We start from the raw sequence: 21,581 nt of genomic DNA on the forward strand, positions 1-21,581 counted from the left end.
TATTTTGATGTTAAAGTTGTAGATTTGACCTCTAAAGTCATAGGGAAATCATATTTTAATGTCAAATCATTCTGGCTTAAACACGTATATAAATGTACTTTTATCAGATCATATTGTCCCAAAAGTTAGAAAATTTCAAAATGCAACGGTTGGAACGGCAGCTTCCCTACGACTTTAAGCCTTCCTCTCAATGATCATCTTTAATATTCTGGATCACACTAATTCAGAATAAAGCACGGTGATGTTTGAGGTTTCATGAAATGTGTAAAAGTTTCAGAGCCATCAACATCTACATTGCAAAGATAAACTTCACATACAACTTGAACCGATGAAGTTAGATGATTTATTGGGAAGAAAATCCCATAATGCTTTGAGCTTGAATCCCACAAGGCGACTTCTTTTTTGGTCAATCTGTTTTAAGTTACAATCCATTGTATAAATCCTAATAATGCCATCCTATATAAACTATTTTTTGTTGTTAAGTATTAGAAATGATTCATTCTCAGCTGTAAAAAAGGCTGTGTGTGTGTTAATGATAGTGATAATCGTGTAATGTGGTCACTCTGTAACTGCTCTCATGTTAGCAAATGGCCTCTGGTCAAAGTCCGACAGCACAAGTCTATAAGATATGAGGAAGTGACTTCAGGAGACGGTGGATACTCTCCCGCTTAAAAAGGTAAAAATAAATGTGTTGTGAACCTTTGCTGTTTGTTCTGATCACAGATGAACTTCTTCCATGTTGGAACCTTCTTATATTTTAATTCTGCATGCTGCTTTTCTGTCCATCTGAATCCCTCTGTAGGACAGATCAGATAGATCAGATCTCTGTGTTTGCTGTACATGGGCTATTGTATCTATGCTATGAAATAATTATTTTCAGCCTGTTTTGTTTGTTGTTTGTTTATTTTTTTGTTTAGCAATGCAGTCAGTTTCTCTGGTGCTGGGTACAATGCTGGTTGCCCCGGTGTCTGCAGCAGGGCAGGTAAGAGTTTTTTTTATGTAAACCACAAACAGACACAGTGCCTTGCATGTCTTTACATACCACTACCACTTTTTTTTTTTTTTTTTACATTTTGTCCAGTTATCACCATGAACTGAAATGTATTCTAATTCTGTTATGTGTAAAAAAGCAATTGTGAAATTGCTTAAAAATCTTACATGGTTTTCAATTTTTTTATTAAGGAAGGAAGGAAGGAAGGAAGGAAGGAAGGAAGGAAGGAAGGAAGGAAGGAAGGAAGGAAGGAAGGAAGGAAGGAAGGAAGGAAGGAAGGAAGGAAGGAAGGAAGGAAGGAAGGAAGGAAGGAAGGAAGGAAGAGAAAAAGACAAAAAGAAAGAAAGAAAGAAATCATTCGTGGCACATAGCAACTTAATAAAATGGGTTTCGGATCACTGTGCCACATCCTGTCTAACTGATGCATTTACCTGAACACAACATCTACACTTTGAAGCATGGTGGTGCCAGCATCATACTGTGGGAGTGCTTGGAAGACAAATGCAGCTAGACGAAGGTTAATCCTGAAAGAAGTACTGTTATGGTACATTTACACCGCACAATAAAGGTGAATGATACGCATGTTGTCCCTATGTGAATGAGCACATTGAATCTCACAGTAGATGAACAAATTGAGTGAAAGGAAACTGTAAATAGGCCCGGTGGAGAGGAGAGAAGGCCAAAGCAAAAATATGATACACTGAACTCAATTTATGTGGGGTTAATGTAGGATGGAGTGCCATCCATCCATCTTCTCCTGTTTAATTAACCACTGGCCGGTGCCTCTCTCCAGTAGTCTATGGGCAAAGGAGTTGTCCACTCTGGACAGGTCACCAGTTTATCACAGGGCAACACAGAGATGCACAACCATGCACATAACTGCCGAGTACCCAGAGAGAACCCACGTATCCACAGGGAGAACATAGAAAATCCATGCACAAAGACCCTGGCCAAAGAATCGAACCCCAAACCGTCTTGCTGCAAGGCAACAGTGCTATAAACTGCGGAACAATGCAACCCATACCTTTTTTTTTCTGTTTTAAACAGAAACCTTAACTTTATGGTTGCATTTTGTGTTTTCTTTCCCTAATATAGGCATTTATTTCATGTTCTGAAACGCATAGATGTGACAAACATGTAAAAAATAAGAAATCAGGAACGGGGCAAACACTTTTTTAATTAACACGGTATTATTCTATCTACAGCTCAGTTTCCTAGAGAGCATCATGCTGTCCATCCACCAGCGTCCATGGCTCATGGGTGTCTACGTCTTCGTTGTTGGACTTCCGCTGGTTCTCTTAGTTAGCTTCATTTGTCCTGACAAGGTACTTTAGTCAGTGATGTGAGCACGGTTGTATTCTGCAGCCAAATAGCTACAGCTGAATGTTGTGTATCACACGTAGAGGTTTGGCCCCCCTGACCAACCGTACTACTATAAGAAGACTGATGACGTCCAGCCAGATGATCCTGAGGTTTCCACCCGCAGAAAACCATCAAGTGCTAAAGGTAGGGATGTTTTTCTGATTGTCTAAACAAGAACCTATTCACAATCATTGGATTTTAAGTTACCGTAGTTGTCTTTGATATTTCAAACTTAAGAAATGTTTTAAGTTCAGTGCACGTCTCTGTGTGTAGGATCGCGGATCACTGAACAGACCTCTGCAGAGAAAACATCAACTCACAAGAGGATGCTGAGCAAACACTAATGCTATTGGTTTACTGCATGACTAACCCTCTCATAAAATAGCAGACAGGCTGTAACGTTATCTCTGCTACAATATGGTCAAATTAAAAGCTAATCTGTCTTCGTAAACTGAACCCCTACCCTCTAACTGCCATTGATGGACAATAAAAAGGAACTAAGACTAAAGTTATGTTGCTTTATTTCCAGCTGCAGGGTCTCTCTCCTAAACATTTGGGTAACCCAAGTCTCGTACCCAAGGTTTCCAGAAAAACTCCACTGTCAAGGTGTTAAACGCTCATATCAGTCACTTTATTAGTTCCGTTGGACTCATTTGTACTTTCAAGCACAATTGTTTTACTTTCCATTAGCTTAATTTGATATATATTAATTGATTTTTTTAGATCAAATTTAAGCTCTTCCAATCCAAATGTGTTAAGTACTTTTAAAACAAATGTGCTGTAAAGATAAATAGATAGTACAAGTAAGAGACAAAACACTGCAAACATGGGTAACAGTAACATTCACACCATCACAGAAATAAAATGGGATAAAAAGATAACATGAAGCCCACCGTCTTGCTCGCTGTCAAAAGCCAAACAGTGGAGGCCAGTCTGATCTGCTGAGGAAGGTCGCTCTAAGCTTCTACGCTGCTGCAGTGGTCGTCTGAGTTTCCGCTGGCAGGGTTCTGCCCTCTAAGTTTATTTTTAGTGTATTTGTATTTGTAGTTGTTTTCTAGCAGTGTTTTGTTCTTGAGTTACTCTCTGTTCCCCCTTGTGTTTGTTTCCTTTCCCCTTGGCCTCCCTCTAAATCAGGAGTGGGTAACTGCAGTCCTGGAGGGCCGGTATCCGGCAACTTTTAGATGTGTTCTTGACTTAACACACCTGAATCAAATAAATAGATCATTAAAAGGACTCGGGAGAAATTGATGGCATACTGGGGAGGTAATTCAACCATTTGATTCAGGTGTGTTGGGCGAAGGATGAAACTAACTCAAGGACTGGAGTTGCCCACCTCTGCTCTATGCTGCCTTCCATCCACACCTGCTCCCAATCAGCTCATTAGTTTAGTCTTTGTTCTGTCTCCTATATATACTCTCCCTGTGCAGTTCCTCAGTGCTGGTTCTTCGTCTTTTCCTGTCTTCCCACGTGAATTTTCCCCTGAAGTTTTTTGGTTTTGTGGTTCCTTGTATTTTTGTACTTTGATTTTTGGATTTTTACCTCAGTTAATTTATTAAATTCGTAGGGAAACGGCAGTTCTAACCGTAGCATTTCAGAATTCTCCCAAGTGGTGCCCGACTTTACTCGAGTGCATAAAGTGAATGTGATTGGTCGATTATCAAGGGGCCGGGATTGTTGTGGCGGAAGGTTCGCAAGCAAGTTTGATTGTGGCCGGTTTCTCTAAAATATCTTGCTAACCAGTTAGCAACTTAGTGCTAGTAGGATCCCAATGGGAAATTCCATTGGGACCAAGTAGCACTAAATTGGTGATTTGGACAGCGATAACATGCAAGAGGAGGGGAGTTTAGTGACGGAGGTCATGGAGAGTTCCGTATATCAAGGGTCATCTGTCAATCCAATTTTCGGTCATAGCATCTTGATTCATATGTCACAGCTAATATACGCAACAGTTGAAATAAGAAATAAGATACATGTCCTTTCCCATTGAGTTCCGTCCCAGTGTTCACGGGGATGGACGTCTGTGTCTTCAGCAGGCGTAGAGCTAACAGAACTGGCAGCGTTGCGAGGCGAGGGCTCAAACATGTATGGCTGGAAGCCTTCTACACCAAACCAAGCTTCTGCCGCCCTGGCGTCCTCTTCCACAACATCTTCATCCCGCTTTCCTCCTCTAAATAAAAAATGTATGACGGAGGAGACTCATCCACGACCTCCAACACTAAACTCTCCTCCTCTTCCATGTTTCCTCTGTCCATAGCGTTCCTTGACAGTGTCGTTTCTAAGTCACCAATTTAGTGCTACTTGGTCCCAATGGAATTTCCCATTGGGAACCTACTAGCACTAAGTTGCTAACTGGTTAGCAAGATGCTTCTGAGACACCAGCCGCAACCAAACTTGCTTGCGAACCTTCTGCCACAACAATCCCACCCCTTAAAAAACGACCAATCACATTCACTTTATCCACTCATGTAAAGTCGGGCACCATTCAGGAGAATTCTGAAATGCAACGATTTGAACAGCAGTTTCCCTACGACTTTAAAGTTTAATGCATTACATTCTTTTCAAATCTCATTGACAGATTCCCCCCTCTGATCTTTTTTCGGTTGCCGTTTCCCTACGACTTTAAAGATGATCATTCTCAACCTGATCTAAATGTGAAAAACAGGTCCTGAAGAGTACTGACAGATTCACAAAACACCTTTGCCAATTTTATTATAAAAATGTGTAGAAAATGTAAGAGGATAATTTTTATTTGCTGTACTTTGTCCTTTCTCTTTATCAAATAAAATCCCTACAATCATACTGAGACGTATCACAATTTGACCAAATGTGGAAACTATTTATAGGATGAAAAGCAGATTTCTGTCTGTGGTCAGTCACAGAATGATTATGAAACCAAATAATAGAAAAAAAAGATACTCATTCTTCTCTCCCTCCTCCTACAGAGCTTGATCTTCCCTGAGATTTTAGCCACTCCAAACAACTACTTCAAATACCACAATGCAGCTAATCAGTAACATGCTACTGGAGTGTTTTAATGACACTCGCAGAGGATGGTAGATAGGAGCATGGTGGGCATGAAGATGCAGAGAGGGAGCGAGTCTGAAACACTAGAATAGTGGAAAGACAAAGAGCTGCATCTCATTAGGCTCCATTAACTCTAAATATCGGTTGACTATAATAAATACGACTTCATTATGTAATAAGGTTAGCATTAGAGATTATAAGTTTTTATTAAAGGTAGGAAACATCTGTTCTGAACACTCCCAGAACATTTGGTGAATTTTATCACCATAGAGAATTAGGAATTTCTCAGATACTCCTCCTCTGCTGTGCCTTTGTTTTGACTCACTGGTAGAGCAAGAATCAGACAGAATCAAACTCTTTGAGGTGTCAGTCATCTTTACTGGATTTCTGCCTTGATGTGCAACAGTTTTTCCATATAAAGCGGATAAGTAGCCGTACCATGGCCCTTCTCATTGGAGTCATTATACTGTCGATTTGCACCCAGTCTTTGAAGGTAAATACATTTAAATAACCATTTATCTTTGCTTATATTTTTTAAAATCAGTATACTTCAGTGTTTTTTTTTATATTAAAACCATAAATGTCTCTGAAATGTCCTGTATATTGTATGCTGGAGCTTAAATAGCAGTTAAAGCTGCTTGTGTTTCGTCTCTACCAGCTTTGTACGCCATACGCACGGTTAGAGAGAGCTTTAAGGAAGGCTGGATGTACCAATACAGATTACATATGCACAAGATGAATGATGGGGAAAAGATCACATATTCATCAATACAAATCATCATTTACTAGTAAAAAATCATAGATTTACAAGAACAAATCACAAATTAAATACTAAAATTCATAACTTTAAGAATATTAATTAAAAATTTTGAGTATGAGACACAAATCTACTAGGATGGGTGACAAGACAAAGCACACATTTCTGAGTCCTAATAAGTGTTGCACCGATACCAGTATCAGGTGGGGCTCCGATCCAGCACTAAAATGATGGTATCGGCGATATATATGGGCTTTATATTTTATGTACTTTGACAATCATACAAGTTTCGTATCACAAATGAAGCACTCCTATTACCTAAGCACTCTCATTATCTAACTTCTGTTTCCTTGAGAGCATGGTGTAATTTGTTTTTGTACTAACAAGGTCTCGGTGCCATGCTCTGAGCATAACGTAACTTGTTTTCCATGTTTTGGCGGTCCACGACCCCTGGGTGGGTTCAGGGGGATGCCGGAAACATATATTGGTTTCTGTAATCATGCGCTCCAGGCTTGAGAGGCAGCCATCATTTTCCTGATTGGGCGAAAGATTTTCCTTTGAAGTTTGGCATAAATGACGGGTGGCGGTTGGCACTGGCAGAGTCTGCTAGGGTTGCGTACGAACGCCTAGCTGCGCGTGTTGCTGCCCTGCCAGGGTCGACTGGCTCTCCGATCCCTTGTGTCACGGTAAGGGGGACAATATAATTTGTATTGAAATAATATAATATGTATTCAGCACCGTGGCTTGATTGATGTGCTTGCTTTGCTGTGTTCTGTGGCGGAATAAAACGTCACATTTTACTCTAGCAGACACAGTGTGTGTGTATCTGTGTGTCATCTTTATTACCGGCTCATCCCGATCCTGCCTAAATTTCATAATACAATCGGCGATTACCAACAAATAGGGCACTGATACCATTTTGAGAGCCAAAAGTTTATTCAACTATTGTCACCCATTCCAGATAAGCAATAAAAAGTTCTTTGTATTAGTCTTTTTCCTTTTCCTTTTTTCCAAACAGATGTTATCGTATCGGCTGATACTACACAGCCAGGTATTGGGTATCGGGGCCAAAAAATGCTATCAACGCAACACTGGTACTAATTAAAGATAACAACTACATGTTAAAATGTAGCATCCCTGGAGAAGCTGTTAAATCCTTAACAGTTTGTGGTGGTAATGCACCTGATAGTTGTTGATCACCTGGTGTTAAACACAAAGAAGGCAAAACAGAACAAAAGTTATACTGCTTATGTCGTTTCAGCAAATGCTATACCATTTGATGGATGGTTCTAGTTCATCTTCTTCTTGTTGTGGGAAACAACTTTCTGGTGCATCACTAACAACAAAAGGGTTTGCACTGCAAAAAAATGAAATCTCAATTAGTAATTTTTCCTTAAAATCAGTCAATTTTTTCTTGAATTGAGGGGAAAAGTGAGACACACTTTGCCAATGGATCAAGACAATTGGCATTTAAAATAAGAGAAAACAACTGCATCATCAGTAGTTCAAGTGCATTTTATAAAATTATCTTATTTCAAGAGTAAAAATACTTATTCCATTGGCAAATAGTCCTATTTACCTGCTCAAATGAAGGCTAAATGCACTGAATTTAAGAATTTTTATTACCTATCACAGATTGTTTTTGAAGTGTGCAGATTTCAACTGGTAGATTGGAGATTTATACTTGCAATACTTCAAAGTTGTAACTTTGTAACTTGAAACATGGGATGTCCCATTTATTAGAGCCATAGACATGAACATTTCCGCATAAACTGTTGTACGCAGGGGGGAAATTCTGGGCCCTAGGCAAAGACAGGCAGGGGGCCTCTGAATTGAGAAGACAACACATAAATTAGACTCATTATACAGATAGAGAAATTTTAATAGAATAGACATACATGATTTGTTCTATGTTTTGTCCCTCACTAAGCCAATTCTCTCTAAGCTGATTACTCCTTCCATTGTTTCCAAAAAGGTGACGGCAAAAGTAAATGACCCAGTCCTTTATTTCACTGTAGACAAGCCATGATCTGCTTATCTGTTCTCCATTTTTCATTTGGATGAAATAATAGCTGCATGAATCATGACAGCAGACAAGATAGAGGAGAGCAGGAGGCGGGGTTACCAATCTACTCGCTCTGGAGAGCAGAGTTAGCTGCTTTTATATGTTGTTACCAAAGTTTCCAGTAGCAGAAAAAAATCGCTAGATCTGACACAAGGCACTTTTTAAAGGAAAAGTACTAGAGAGGTCTGAAAAGTTGCTGAATGTAGTGACACAAGCGCTAAGTTGGCAACACTGCTCTTCGCATCGTTTGTTTTTTAATTGTTTGCTGCTGTCTGTTCGGACCTTTCTGCGTTCTGATGAAATTTTAATGAAAGGATTTTTATTAAAAATATAACTAATGTGCACAAATAAGTAAAAGCAGCATTAACTATACATGCAAAATGAGTTTTATGGGGGTTCTGGGTTCAGCAGGAAGGTTCTGGGTTCGATTCCCGGCCCGGGGTCTTTCTGCATGGAGTTTGCATGTTCTCCCGGAGCATGTGTGGGTTCTCTCCGGGTACTCCTGCTTCCTCCCACAGTCCAAAAATTGTCCTTAGGTGTGAGTGTGTGCATGAATGTCTGTTTGTCCTGTGTGTCTCTGTGTTGCCCTGCGATGGACTGGCGACCTGTCCAGGGTGAACCCCGCCTCTCGCCCATTGACTACTGGAGAGGCTAACGTGCACGGCAGCTGGATGTTGGAATATATGCTGGCACCAGCACCCCTCGCGAACCCCCTCGGGACAAGCGTGTCAGATAATGGATGGATGGATGGAGTTTTATGTCCCCCAGAAACTTGGGACTGCCTAGTTTTGCTTGATTTTAAATCCCCCCCCCCTGGTTGTGCGTATGTGTGGGTGTAGGCATCGGATGGCTGCAGTGGGGATCTGGCTCGCCTGCAGGAGAGGGAGCAGCTTCTGAAGAGACAGCTTCAGAAACAGGAGCTCCTCCTACGCAGATTACTCCTGATGAACCAACAGAATGACATCACCCTACCCAGGTCTGACCAGGTCCAGGACACCCAGTACACAGGTGCCTCTTATCCTGAGGGAAGCTTGTGAAACTCTGAATAAATATGCATTTGCTTATATGTCAAGAGAAATCCAGATGAATCTAGGCTTGTGTAACTCTGTGTATCAGACTGCTCCCAGGTCTATGGTTCTGGCTTAAAATCCAGCGGGCTGTATCGGATCAAGCCCAGTGGGAGCCCTTCAACGGTTAAAGTCTACTGTGATATGACTGATGGAGGAGGCTGGACCGTCCTGCAGAGGCGGATCAACGGCACGGAGTCGTTTAACAGGTGTGTCGGCAGTGTACTGTATGATAAGCAAAATTTCAGAGAAAAAAATCATCTATGCTAAAAAAAATCCCCCCATCATCAATCCATCAGGTCATGGACAGACTACAAAGATGGGTTCGGAGATTTGAATGCAGAATTTTGGCTCGGAAATGACAACCTGCATCTTCTCACAACACAAGGTCAATATGGCTTCCCCCTTTTTTTAGATGAGCCAGCAAAAACAACAAGCAAAGCAAATGTCAGGGAGGACACAAAGACTTTAAACTAAAGCATGGCAACGGTGTTCTAGGTGCACGGCTTCTGTGAAAAGTTGCATTTAGAATTTTTGTTTTGTTTTTGTGCTGCTAAGAAAAGAAGCATCAAGTTGTGCTTTGCAGAACATTTCAGTTGTTGGATCGTTTAATCCCTGCAGAGTTGCAGCGGCGCAAGTACACAATTGGGGCGACCTAGAAGGGTTCATCAACTTAAAGGAAAAGTCCGATAAGCAAGAAATAATCAATGGATCATTATCTATACCTAAAACTAATGCATTTGCGGTGATTTAATAAATTTAGCGTTACAATAAAAAAAATTGCAATTCACTGAGTCCTGACATCTTCCAGCAGTGACGTCACGGTGCGGTAAGCCTAGCACCATTCTCCCCGCTTTACGAGCAAAATCAGTGGGAGCTACTAGACACATCTGCAATCAACAACAATTATTGAAGATTTCCAGAGGACTTCACCATTGAAATTCACCAGAGCTATAGTGAAACTGACAATGCCCACGTGCATGGCAGCTGGATGCTGGAATACATCGGGTAAAAGAGAAAAACATATCAGTTACATCATCTTTCCGATTCCTGATCCTCCACGGACGGGTTCGTAATTGGATTGCCAACAACTGAAGAGGGAGGATTTACCATCGAACTTTTGGCCAGAGAAAAAACACGTAATATTTAGCCCACATTTGGAAGAAGAATGTTTTCAAGATGACTTGGATAATAGCGCGTTCGTAATTTTACAACTTTACTCTCGTAATTGTACGACTTTATTCTCGTAATGTTACGACTTTATTTTCATAATTTTAGCACTTTATTCTCATAATTTTAAGGCTTTATTCTCGTAATGTTACGACTTTATTCTCATAATTTTACGACTTTATTTTCATAATTTTACAACTTTATTCTCGTAATGTTACGACTTTATTTTCATAATTTTACAACTTTATTCTGTAGTGTTACTTTATTCTCGAAATAGAAGAAAAAAAAATCTCTAGCCTGGCCCTAATACTCCATCGTATAATCATATTTAGTTACTTTAACACAATTGTTTTATTTCCTACCCTGCAAACATGAAACAATCATGTAAAAGTAACTAAATATGATTGAGTAAATGCCAAAAACGGGGGCAGGTGGTACGTAGTTTAATTATGTGAAGGGTAGAAATAAATTATACAAATAACCCATCTGGAGCATTTTCTTTATGCATTGAAAGCAATGTTGAATTCTAAAATAAATAGTTAAACCTAAAACTCTTTAAAATTAGAAGTTTATTCTATTTCTATATGTCATTTAGTGCAGCTGACCTTTCTTTATCTGACTGTTGTTGATAAGGTTGTGGATTGACTGGTGGTGCAGTGGGGGTGCAAAGGTTTCTTGGAAATTAAAAGGGGGACCCAGTTAGAAATGTTTGGGAACTGAACTTATCCCTCTTGGATCTTTTGCAGGGAATTATTCAGTGAGGATCAACTTGGAAGACTTTGATGGTCACCAGCGATACGCGGAGTACAAAAACTTCCAAGTCGCAAATGAAAAGGTCCAAGTCCTAAGATTTAACAACAATTTCAGCAGTTTTTTAAGGAGTCATGAAAACCATCAAAACATTTTGCTATTTTGACCTTTTTCGTCAGTAGAATGCAGGATGGAGGTTTACAAGAAAGTTTAAGGGTTAAAGCAGCACTGTGCAACTTCTAGCCACTAGGGGGCACTGCATCTGCAACTCCACTGATCTCTATTTATTCAGTGGATTGCATATTGCCAGTTGAAGTGAAGCCACCGGCCGCCATATTGGTACTCCCTAGTTAGACCGGTCACAATGTAAACAATATGTGCGCAACAGCATCGAACAACAATGATTTTCTAATTTTCAGGGGGGCTTAAGACTTTTACAAAAAAATAAATTTATCACTTTGACACACACCGGCTGTTTGATAGCAACAGTAGATTACTTTAACTTATAATAAAACAAATATAGGCACATCATATTTCATAGTCATTATGAAGTCAATGAAGTCTATAAATCAGGTAATATAACGTGTTTTACAAATCCATCACAACAACATTAATGCGTTAATGGAGCATAATAATACTGAAGTGCCAAAAGTTTTGATGATGTATATGTAATAGACATTATGTGTATTGATGACATTATTATTGTTATAACATATTACATATAATTTCAAAATTTTACATCAAGACTGAATTACATTTACATGTCTGTTAATGCTGAAGTGTTCTCCAATTAGCAAATTGTGCATGCATGACGCCATGTACTTTTATGCTGTCTGTGCATTAGCCTTTAAAAATGTTTGAGTGGCTTTTTCTCTCAATATAACTTGCGCTATATTTCAGCACATGACTTTTTCAAATGAGAAATACAACAAACACTACAAAAAACGAACGTGTCATTCACTAAATAAAGAATTACTACATTGACATTTCACAGTGAATTACTTTCTATTTGATCTACTTTCCATTTTCTTATGTTAGACCGAATGTCAGTCGACAATTTAGTCAATGTCTTTGAGTCAGTCTGAGATAGCCAGACTAAAGTTATGCTACATACTATACTATAGGATGCATCGGAGTATATATGGCTTTTATTGCTTAATATATCCACTGACACTAAATTATCTGTGAAATGTCTTCCCACAGTCGGCAAACTGCTTGTTTTTACAGTCGCATGCTACATGTAGGCATTTTTACTGCACATCTCGGTGGGAGTGGGGAGTACCAATATGGCGGCAGGTGACTTCACTTTTCGGGCAATCCAGTGAATAAATAGAGGTCAGTGTGAAACTCCCAGGTCTTACATGTGCAACCGGCAACACTGCTGTCTCTAAATGAACCAGTTTCCACTGTGTTTGGAATCTGAAGCAGACCAGTTTGGACCAGTAGACTGAGAAGTCATGGTGCTTCTGGTAAAGTCAAGGCAACATTCACCCCTCCAGCTCACCCTCTCAAGATACATAGGAGAGATGTCCTGCAGGGACATTGATATATAGTTTAATATTGACCTGAAAATCTGTTTAATATTTCTGAAATAAAGCTAATATTTGGGTCACATGGTTAAAAACGAAAGTATGTAATTTTATATTTACTGAGCTGGTAGGTAAGACTATTTACCAATGGATATTAAATACAGAAAAAATATATAATTTATGTTTGGAAAAAAAAAAAAAAAATATATATATATATATATATATATATATATATATATATATATATATATATATATATATATATATATATATATATATATATATATATATTTTTTTTTTTTTTTTTTTTTTATAGTAATCTCATTTTAAAGGTGCATTGTCACATTATATTCATTTAGATAAGTCCTTTTTTGAGGCTAAATAGAATTCCATTTCAGTTTGATGAGCAAATATTAACAGATGTGGCGCCACCTGCCGACCATTCTACAGAATTGCCAGATGGCGACTGCTAAATAAAGCTCTATTGACCTACAATAGAATATCAGCTGTTAAAGACCAATGCATACTTCTTAAATAAAGTTGGTGAATCCTCTCCTACACCGGACAAATGATCTACAAATAAGTTAAAATTCCCTTAAATTAGTGTGTTTACCCGTAATTTGAGTAGGTAAATCACATAATTTGTGGTAAGTATTTTTGCTCTTTAAATAAGCTAATTAGATAATATGCACTTGAAATATAATAATGCAATTGTGTTTTCTTATTTTAAGTGGAAGTTGTCTTGTTCCATTGGCAACATTTCTTTTACCTTCTCAGTCCAAGAACAAATGCAATTATTTTAAGAAAAAATTATGTATCTAGATTTTTCTATTTTTTCCAGTGTACTGCTAACATTTACAGTATTGTAACTTCTTTGCTATCGTAAGTTTTCACCAAGGGATTAATTTACTAACACACTGAGTAAAACCAAAATATAAAACAGAAACTTAAAGAAATGATGTGCTAATAGAATGCAGTCACAGTAAAACTTTGTATCCAGAGTGACTCAGTGATGTACAAACATGTAAAAATGTCATCCAACAAAACACTCATTGCACTGGCAGACAATCTTATTTACCTGTTTAAATATAGAGCCAATTAACTTATTTGAAGAAATATAACTCATATTTTTTGCTGTGCAAAAGTTACACAGTGTTGCTTTAAAAAAGCAAAAATATGTTATTGAAAATGGGACTTTAAGATATGCAGTATAGTAGCAGCCATTCAAAATGGCCCTTCCCAGTCAAAAGCCAGCCGAATGGCAGCAATATCCCCTCTAACTTCCAGCCGCTGGCTTTCTCCTGGGCGAGCATATTTTTTCACTCATACTCCACCCTGTCACTGACTTACAGGGTCTGACCAGGAGATGAAATCTCTCTTTAGATCTTAATGTCCTCAAATCATGACAGAAATAATGATTTAGATGTTTAAAAAGGATTTTGGGGAGCAGCCAAGGACCAGCTCAGACATCCCAAGTTCCAAAAACTCATTTCAGGGAGATGCTTATCGTACGCAAGAGGATTAGTCCCACTGAAAAAAAGAAAAAAAGTGAACTAATTTTGAATATAATTTCAGTTTAATATGGAAAAAAAGTCAGAATTCTGAATTTAATTGTGGATCTTAATGTAGATGGGCACCATGAAGGCAGAGATGTGGAGCACTCAGCTTTACTGACAAAGATGTGAGTTGTTTTGGAAGGCCACAAACACATTGGTGGAAAATGATGGAATTAGGCAACTTTTTACGTGCCAGAGGGGTCCCTGATGCTATTTCATTAATGGAAGTGCAGAAGGTGATAAAACAAGAGAGCTAGTTTAGTCTCCTAAACAGACATGGCTACGTCTTGATGCTAACATATTTGTTAGCTGCTAGAATTCAGTCAGAATTTTAAGATTTTAAGAATTTTTTCTCAGAATTTAAAGGGATAGTTCGGTATTTTTGACATGAATCTGTATGGCATCTCCATCACCAGCGGCATGCAATCACACTGACTTACCCCTGGCAGCGTCCTGTGAGCAGAGTTGACGTCCAGTTTTGGTCAAGCCGAAAGTGGTCCTGCAGGTTTTTAGGAACAGCGAAATAAAACTTTTCTCTTCCCAAAACATTATGTGTTCAAAAGAGTGATATTTTCGCATCCCAAAAACATTGTAGTGGAAAAAGTCACACGTTGTTATCAATTGGTCCTATTTTCTCTCTGTTCGTATCAGTGCGCGCCGTCATTCTGACAGCGAGCTCAACAACAGCCAGATGCATGTCTCCCTCCGCCGCGGAAGGAGACATGGCTGTTGTTGGGCTCGCTGTCTGAATGACGGCGCGCACTGATACGAACAGAGAGAAAATAGGACCAATTGATAACAACGTGTCACTTTTTCCACTACAATGTTTTTGGGATGCGAAAATATCACTCTTTTGAACACATAATGTTTTGGGAAGAGAAAAGTTTTATTTCGCTGTTCCTAAAAACCTGCAGGACTACTTTCGGCTTGACCAAAACTGGATGATAACTCTGCTCACAGGACGCTGCCAGGGGTAAGTCAGTGTGATTGCATGCCGCTGGTGATGGGGATGCCATACAGATTCATGTCAAAAATACCGAACTATCCCTTTAAGTCAGAATTCTGAAAAAAGTCAGAATTCTGACTTTTTCTCAGAATTCTGATTTTTTTTTCTCACATTATACTGAGATAAAATTTAAAAATCAGTTAACTTTTTTTATTTTTTCAGTGGCCCTAATCCACTTCCTTATTACTGAACCCCCTGAATCCCCCGCCTATTTTCTGACTAATACAATCAGCGCGCTCTGACAACCAGTCGCCTGGAATGCTGGTTGAACAGAGTATTGCTTTGGACAGATACTCTGCACATGTTTCACAAGCAACCTCCTCTCCATTAGCCTGGGTGCCATTCCGAACTTAGTCCCGCCCACAAGGTTTGAGGTCGGGATTTTCGGTCTGGCTCTGCTCAATAGTAGCGCGAGTACGATCGCCCACTCTCTGGCGATCCAATCAAATTGTCAGGGTGGGCTTTATACCATGATGGACAGATGATCAACAGTAACTAATAAACCACGTGACCAAAGCGCGCTTGGGTGACAACAACAATGGCTGCCGCCGTAGAGTTGAGGTGAGTAGATTCTGCTATTAGGTCTGTTCTAGAAGATATCGACAGCAAATTAATTTTAAAAGAGGAACAGAGAAACACGATCAAGGCTCATCTTCTTATTCTAGGCGTGAAACTGCACGCTTTGATTTTTGTTGACAACAACTATGCCTCGCTTAACATACGTCACGCACTCCGTTGCTCTTATTGGTTGTAGATCTATCCAATTGAGTGCAGAGGCATTTTGTTTCCTGGTTCATTCGAAACACGCCCCATAATCACAGCTCTATGGAGCAGCATCAGACTCATATTCTGACTAGAATTGAGTAGGACTACGTCAGGCTACCTCCCCAACCCCCTTTCTCTTGTTGTCTGAGCAATTAAAGTAGTTCTAATCCCCACATGATGCACGAATTATTGTATTGCTGCACGCTCTCAGTCACATAAAAAAATCACCACCTCGGATAGTCTAAAATCTGGGATCATTTATCCGACTCGCGGGCATCCGTGAACAAGTATCAACATCAGGGAATCTCCTGGAACTTCCGGGAGACTTGGGGTATCTGCCAGCCAAGGGCCCATCAAGGAAAGCGGGGAAATTTTGAATGGCTTCCACTGTAGTAGAAATCAGAATATGGCTGTAAATTTGGATGTCAAAATAAAGAGAGTTAAACTTATGCAAGTTCTTCTTTCTTATTTTTGGCGGTAGGATCAGTACCGCCTTACCTTCGGCGCCTACGTTGGTACCGCCGGAGATGCTTTGACTGGAAGCTATCAGGCTCCTGATTCCAAGTGGGCTGGTCACCAGGGCATGAAATTCAGCACTTACGACCAAGACAACGACAACTACAGAGGCAGCTGCGCTCAGGAGGACAAGGGAGGCTGGTGGTTCAATAAGTATGGGCTGCACCATGAAGGATAAATCCACATTTATCCTTCCTATAAACAATCAAGCAGTTTTTCTGATTGATCTGGGCTTTCCTTAGATGCCACTCGGCCAATCTCAACGGCGTGTACTACCCCAACGGACACTACAGCGCTGTGACAGACGATGGTGTGGTCTGGTACCCATGGAGAGGCTGGTGGTACTCACTGAAGAGCTGCGTTATGAAGCTCAGACCCATAGAGCACAAAACGGACCTCACCAGCGACCAGATAGCAGCTCCTCTCAGGGGACCCTCCTAGAATGACTTTGCTTCAGCAAATCATAAATAAAATACTCTGCTTTCAATAATCTCTTTATAAGTTTTTAAGCTGCAAGGATTGTTTCTAAATCATAAAAACTCTAAATGCCACAAGTGAAACGGGAAGATAACAGAAGTATTCCTAAAATGCACAAGTAAGGGGAAAAACTGAGGACTTGTGAAAGTTTGAGTCAGGTTTAGAGACATGAATGTTGCAAGAGGAAGTTGCATCTAGATGTCTGCTTTGAAGGAGCAAATGGAAGTTTGATGTCAGTTTTACAGATGAGTAACAGCAGAAACATTATTTTTTTTATTGCACAGCTGCTACTGACTGAACAGGTGTATTTTAACCGTTTAACAGGGTGGTTTATTATCCTTTTTTCCAAGATTTAAGAATTTCTATCAAATGTATTTAGAAAAATGTAGCTACATTAAAATAAAATGTTCTGCAATTAAACAGCATGGTGGTCAATATGTCTTGATTTCTCTATTCATTTCAAGCAGCACTGCATACATTTTAACACAATTATTAGCTTAAAATGGAGTATGTTCAATGACTTTTCAGGTCAGAATGTGTATAAATGCTCTATGTGTGCTACTCTTCTCACAGATCGTCCTATGTGACTTGAGAAGGTCGGATTCATCTCTGAACCGGTCATGTGACCTTTAGAGGTGCTTTACATCAGTCTGAGCTCCCCTTAAACACCAGAGCTAACCAAGCCAGGGGTCTCCTGATAGTGGATAGGCACCAGAACCTCAGGGTCAATCTACACTGTTCCAACAGGAAAATTAACGACCAAAACATCCATATTTTCTAAATAAAGACAAACTATACTTTCCTACAGCCTTTGCTGACAAATACACGCATATATTTAAACATCCGTATTTTCTAAATAAAAGGTATAGTGGATAAAACTCTTTCAGTTTCAAGTTCTGGGACGTAAATCTTTTCCATTTTCTTTACTTACCTACTTATAAACATTCTGCATAAAAATTATATTTAGAAGCACTAATATCTACATAAATTGATTATTTGATAAGTTTTTATTAAAATTGTTATTTATCTATGATTTCACTGAAGATTCCTAGATGACTTGCAGAGACATTTCATTTTCTCATCACCCCATATAACACAAAATCTAGTTCTAGAAAGAGCATGAATTCTGTACTTATCATCTTTGATGTTAGTATATTGATGTGTATAATTAACCACAAAAAATTTAAATGTTTTGAATATTCCACTTGAGCATATTACTGCTGCCACCATCTGTGTTTGAGGGGAAAAAATGGTAGGGGTGTGCACAGGGGTGGCCAGTAATTGGCTAAGGGTGGCCATGGCCACCCCTGGCCCCCCCATCTAGCTCTGCCCCTGTGAAAGACATATTCTGCCTCCATTTATCTGTTTACTACATTGTGTTGAATTCATGTTAATGTGTATTTTAAGACAGTCTAAGCCCAATCAACCAAAACTTTCACGACCCTCATATATAGCAGTACCGTCCTATAAAAATTCCACATTCTGTCAATATATATATTATATAGCAGTACCTCCGTGGACGTCCTGTTGAAGGCCTCTGCTATAGAGTCATCGACATCATGCAAGTAACAGCTGCTGTCTATACATGTTCATCCAGGAGGAGCCAATCCATCAAATATATAAATATATTTCCTGGATGCAATCAGCTGGATTTCCTTAAAAAAAAAAACAATCTGACTGGATGATCTAACTGAACTGATACATAGTCTAACCATAAACTGAATTGAATAGAATACAGACACCCAATAATTGGACTGGTGTGGTCAGAATCCCCTGGAGTTTAACACACTTAAGTGGAGATGATGATATACTTCGATTGAACAACCCCCCCCCCCCCCCCCCCCCCCCCCACACACACACACACTGCCTCCACTAACCATCCTCAAAAACACACAAACACAAAGGAGGTATATTGAGAATCTCTATTAGACACAATTGCCTCCAATAAAGTGACTTAGATATGAATAAAATTGTATATATATATATATATATATATATATATATATATATATATATATATATATATAGAGAGAGAGAGAGAGAGAGAGAGAGAGAGAGGGAGAGAGAGAGAGAGAGAGAGGATTTAGCTAAAACAAATAGTCAGAATGTGTAACTGAGTAACAAGTGATCTGTAGTTATGTGGAACATTTTATTTTATTTTCTACATTCTGGTGATTTTTAGAGAATTGAATTAAAGCAGAATGGGCCCTACCTAAATACTTGCATCTTAAATATACTTTAAATTAAGAATGTTCATTAATTATTCTCTGCAGGTCAAGTAAATTAAACAATGGGGACCTAATAAGTTATTACTGGATTACTGACACTGATACAGGAACCAGTGCAATCCAAACCAATGCAAACTGTCTATGAATATTTGGTAATAGGCTAAGGATTAAAAAGCTTCATTCTTTATGTTGTTAGTTTTTCTTACAATGGACAAAACGGCTAAACTATTCAGACCTTCTAGGAGGCTGTAGATATGATATAAACTCACCATGACAGGAGCCAGCACTTCTCTGGATGTTTCAGTTTGGAAGGTGTGATGGAAAATAAGTATTTAAACATATTTAACAGACCAAAATAAAGATAAATGAATAAGATAAGTAATAATAAAAGAAGAGCATCCCTGTGGTTTCTCCTCTATGAATCCAGGATATCTGAGCTCATCCTCTCTGGATGTGGTTGGTCTTTTCTTGGGTGGCTGATGCTTTCAAAAATAAAATGCAATGGTTCTTTTTCATTTTGTTGAGCTCCTATGGGTATGATAGACAAACCTGGAAGCTTTAAGAATTAAAATATTGTGTTGGTTTAATTACTCTTACATGCCAACCGGAGATTATTAAACTAGACTGAGCAATAATAATTTAACTTGTGAGCGAAATATGGACTAAAACTGGGACTAAAAAAAGCAGCAGGTAAAGAAAAAACCAACCATTGGATGGGATCCTTTTTACTGTGAGAAATTGGGAATATGGACTGAAAGTAGGAAGACACTAATATATATATATATATATATACCCTTGGGTCAAGCAATTTTGACACATGTCTATCACGTGTCAAATAAGGGGACGTTTTTTTTTTATTGTTTTTATTGACACATTTTAATATTTCAAGGAAGTGATATATGTGATCATGTCTGTGGATAAAATACGATTTATCGTGATCTCAGATTAGAATCATTCACTTGTATTCACGCTGAATGGCGTCTTTTGTGAACGTCTTTCTGAGAAAAAAAACTGTCACAGAAGGGAGCCAGGAGCCTTTTATCTTTTGGTGTGCTTGAATAGCTGATACGGTCACCCTGGTAGGGGCGGCGCTTCGACCTGTGTATCGACCACTGTGTTAAGGCTTTAAACCCCGCCCTTACAAAATGTGCGGAGATGAAATCCGGCGAGACGTCAGCGCCGGGCGCCGCCGCTGATTGGCTGACACCGCTTCACGTAGAGACAGCTTGCCAGTCAGCTGGAGGGTTTAAAGAGAATATCGGTTGTTTTTCTCACTCTGTGCTGCCTGTTTCCGGCGAGCTGGAGGCGGTTCTTTATGTGTTTAGCCTGTTGAAAATATTTGGTGTATAATTTTTTGGAAAGCAGGAATGTAACGTTCCTACCAGCCAGTAACCAGAGGTGAGCTAACAGTAGCTGCTGTTAAACAGCTTATTAGCAGGCTAGCTAGCTGGCTCCTCACCTCTAACAGCTCTCTCTGATGGGGTTCATCTCTGTTTTAGAACAATATTGTTGTTTTCTCCTTTATTTGTTCCACTTTTGTAAATGGTTAATGTAATGGTGCCTGCTTGTCTCCAAGGTGACGCTGTCGTCGCTCCCTCCATCAGCTCCTCACCCTGGCTCCGCTTGGCTTCCTGTCTGGAGGTTGTGTTGAGGCGGAGCTCGATGCTCGGAGCGGGGCAGACCTAGCGGGGTGGATCCAGGAGGAGATGTCACAGCGGGGATGCCTCTCCTTGGAGACGCTCCTGTAGTCTGTGGGATACCGGAGCGCTCACCGCACGCAGGGGACCTCCAGAGCCGCAGCCTAACAAGCAGTGACCCATTTATGGATGGTGGGGCCGCAGCATGCCCACCCCCTCAACTACCGCTACGTCGCTGGCTGGAGGGAGCAGCAGCAGCAGCGCCGGAGGAGCGGAGGAGCCCATGCCCGCCGCTGCTGGCTCCTCTTCCCGGGTCGTCCCGGCTTTCTGCCTGGGTGTGGTGGCGGCAGTGGCGTTTCAACTGGCCTGGGGAGGCCTGACTCTCACCTCCTTCCTGCTCAAGCTCTTCATCTATGTGTCCTTCGCCTTGCTGTGCTTCCTGGCCGGGAGCTTCGTTCTCCTGGTCAGAAAGAGCCCTCTGAAAGTCAGCTGCTTTGACCGAAACAGCAGAGAGTCAGCTGCTCGACTGGAGGTCCTCAACAGGCTGATGGTAGGAAGATGATGACCAGCACTGCTGATGATAAAGGCACTAATCCACATGGTACGGAAGAGGAGTAGGGCCACTGAAAAAATAAAACAGTTAACTGATTTTTACATTTTATTTCAGTATAATATGACAAA

General features: G+C 39.8%; 2 protein-coding genes across 2 annotated transcripts in view; both read left to right on the forward strand.

Annotated features, from left to right (window-relative positions):
* Positions 1-5,251: 5,251 nt before the first annotated feature.
* fgl1 (fibrinogen-like 1) lies at positions 5,252-17,462 on the forward strand. Its single transcript, XM_038301448.1, has 7 exons — positions 5,252-5,870; positions 9,039-9,207; positions 9,316-9,475; positions 9,566-9,654; positions 11,183-11,271; positions 16,524-16,711; positions 16,801-17,462. The coding sequence occupies exons 1-7, from the start codon at positions 5,817-5,819 to the stop codon at positions 16,997-16,999; spliced, it is 948 nt and encodes a 315-aa protein (XP_038157376.1). The 5' UTR covers positions 5,252-5,816; the 3' UTR covers positions 17,000-17,462.
* Positions 17,463-20,454: 2,992 nt separating this feature from the next.
* The window catches only part of snx25 (sorting nexin 25), a 47,637-nt gene continuing 46,510 nt past the window's right edge, over positions 20,455-21,581 (forward strand). Inside the window, exons 1-2 of the mRNA XM_038301459.1 lie at positions 20,455-20,661; positions 20,840-21,450. Coding sequence (XP_038157387.1) covers positions 21,106-21,450 — 345 coding nt within the window. The 5' untranslated portion in view covers positions 20,455-20,661; positions 20,840-21,105. The remainder of the gene's footprint in view (positions 20,662-20,839; positions 21,451-21,581) is intronic.

Source organism: Cyprinodon tularosa, unplaced genomic scaffold, assembly GCF_016077235.1.
Source record: "Cyprinodon tularosa strain WSP-4 unplaced genomic scaffold, ASM1607723v1 ctg468, whole genome shotgun sequence".
In the NCBI taxonomy this organism is placed as follows: domain Eukaryota; kingdom Metazoa; phylum Chordata; class Actinopteri; order Cyprinodontiformes; family Cyprinodontidae; genus Cyprinodon; species Cyprinodon tularosa.

Coding starts and splice junctions, on each gene's coding strand:
- fgl1 (XM_038301448.1), top strand. CDS start 5,817: ATGGCCCTTCTCATTGGAGTCATTATACTGTCGATTTGCACCCAGTCT. Junction 9,208..9,315: donor CCAGGACACCCAGTACACAG/GTGCCTCTTATC, acceptor TCTGTGTATCAG/ACTGCTCCCAGGTCTATGGT. Junction 9,476..9,565: donor GGCACGGAGTCGTTTAACAG/GTGTGTCGGCAG, acceptor TCAATCCATCAG/GTCATGGACAGACTACAAAG.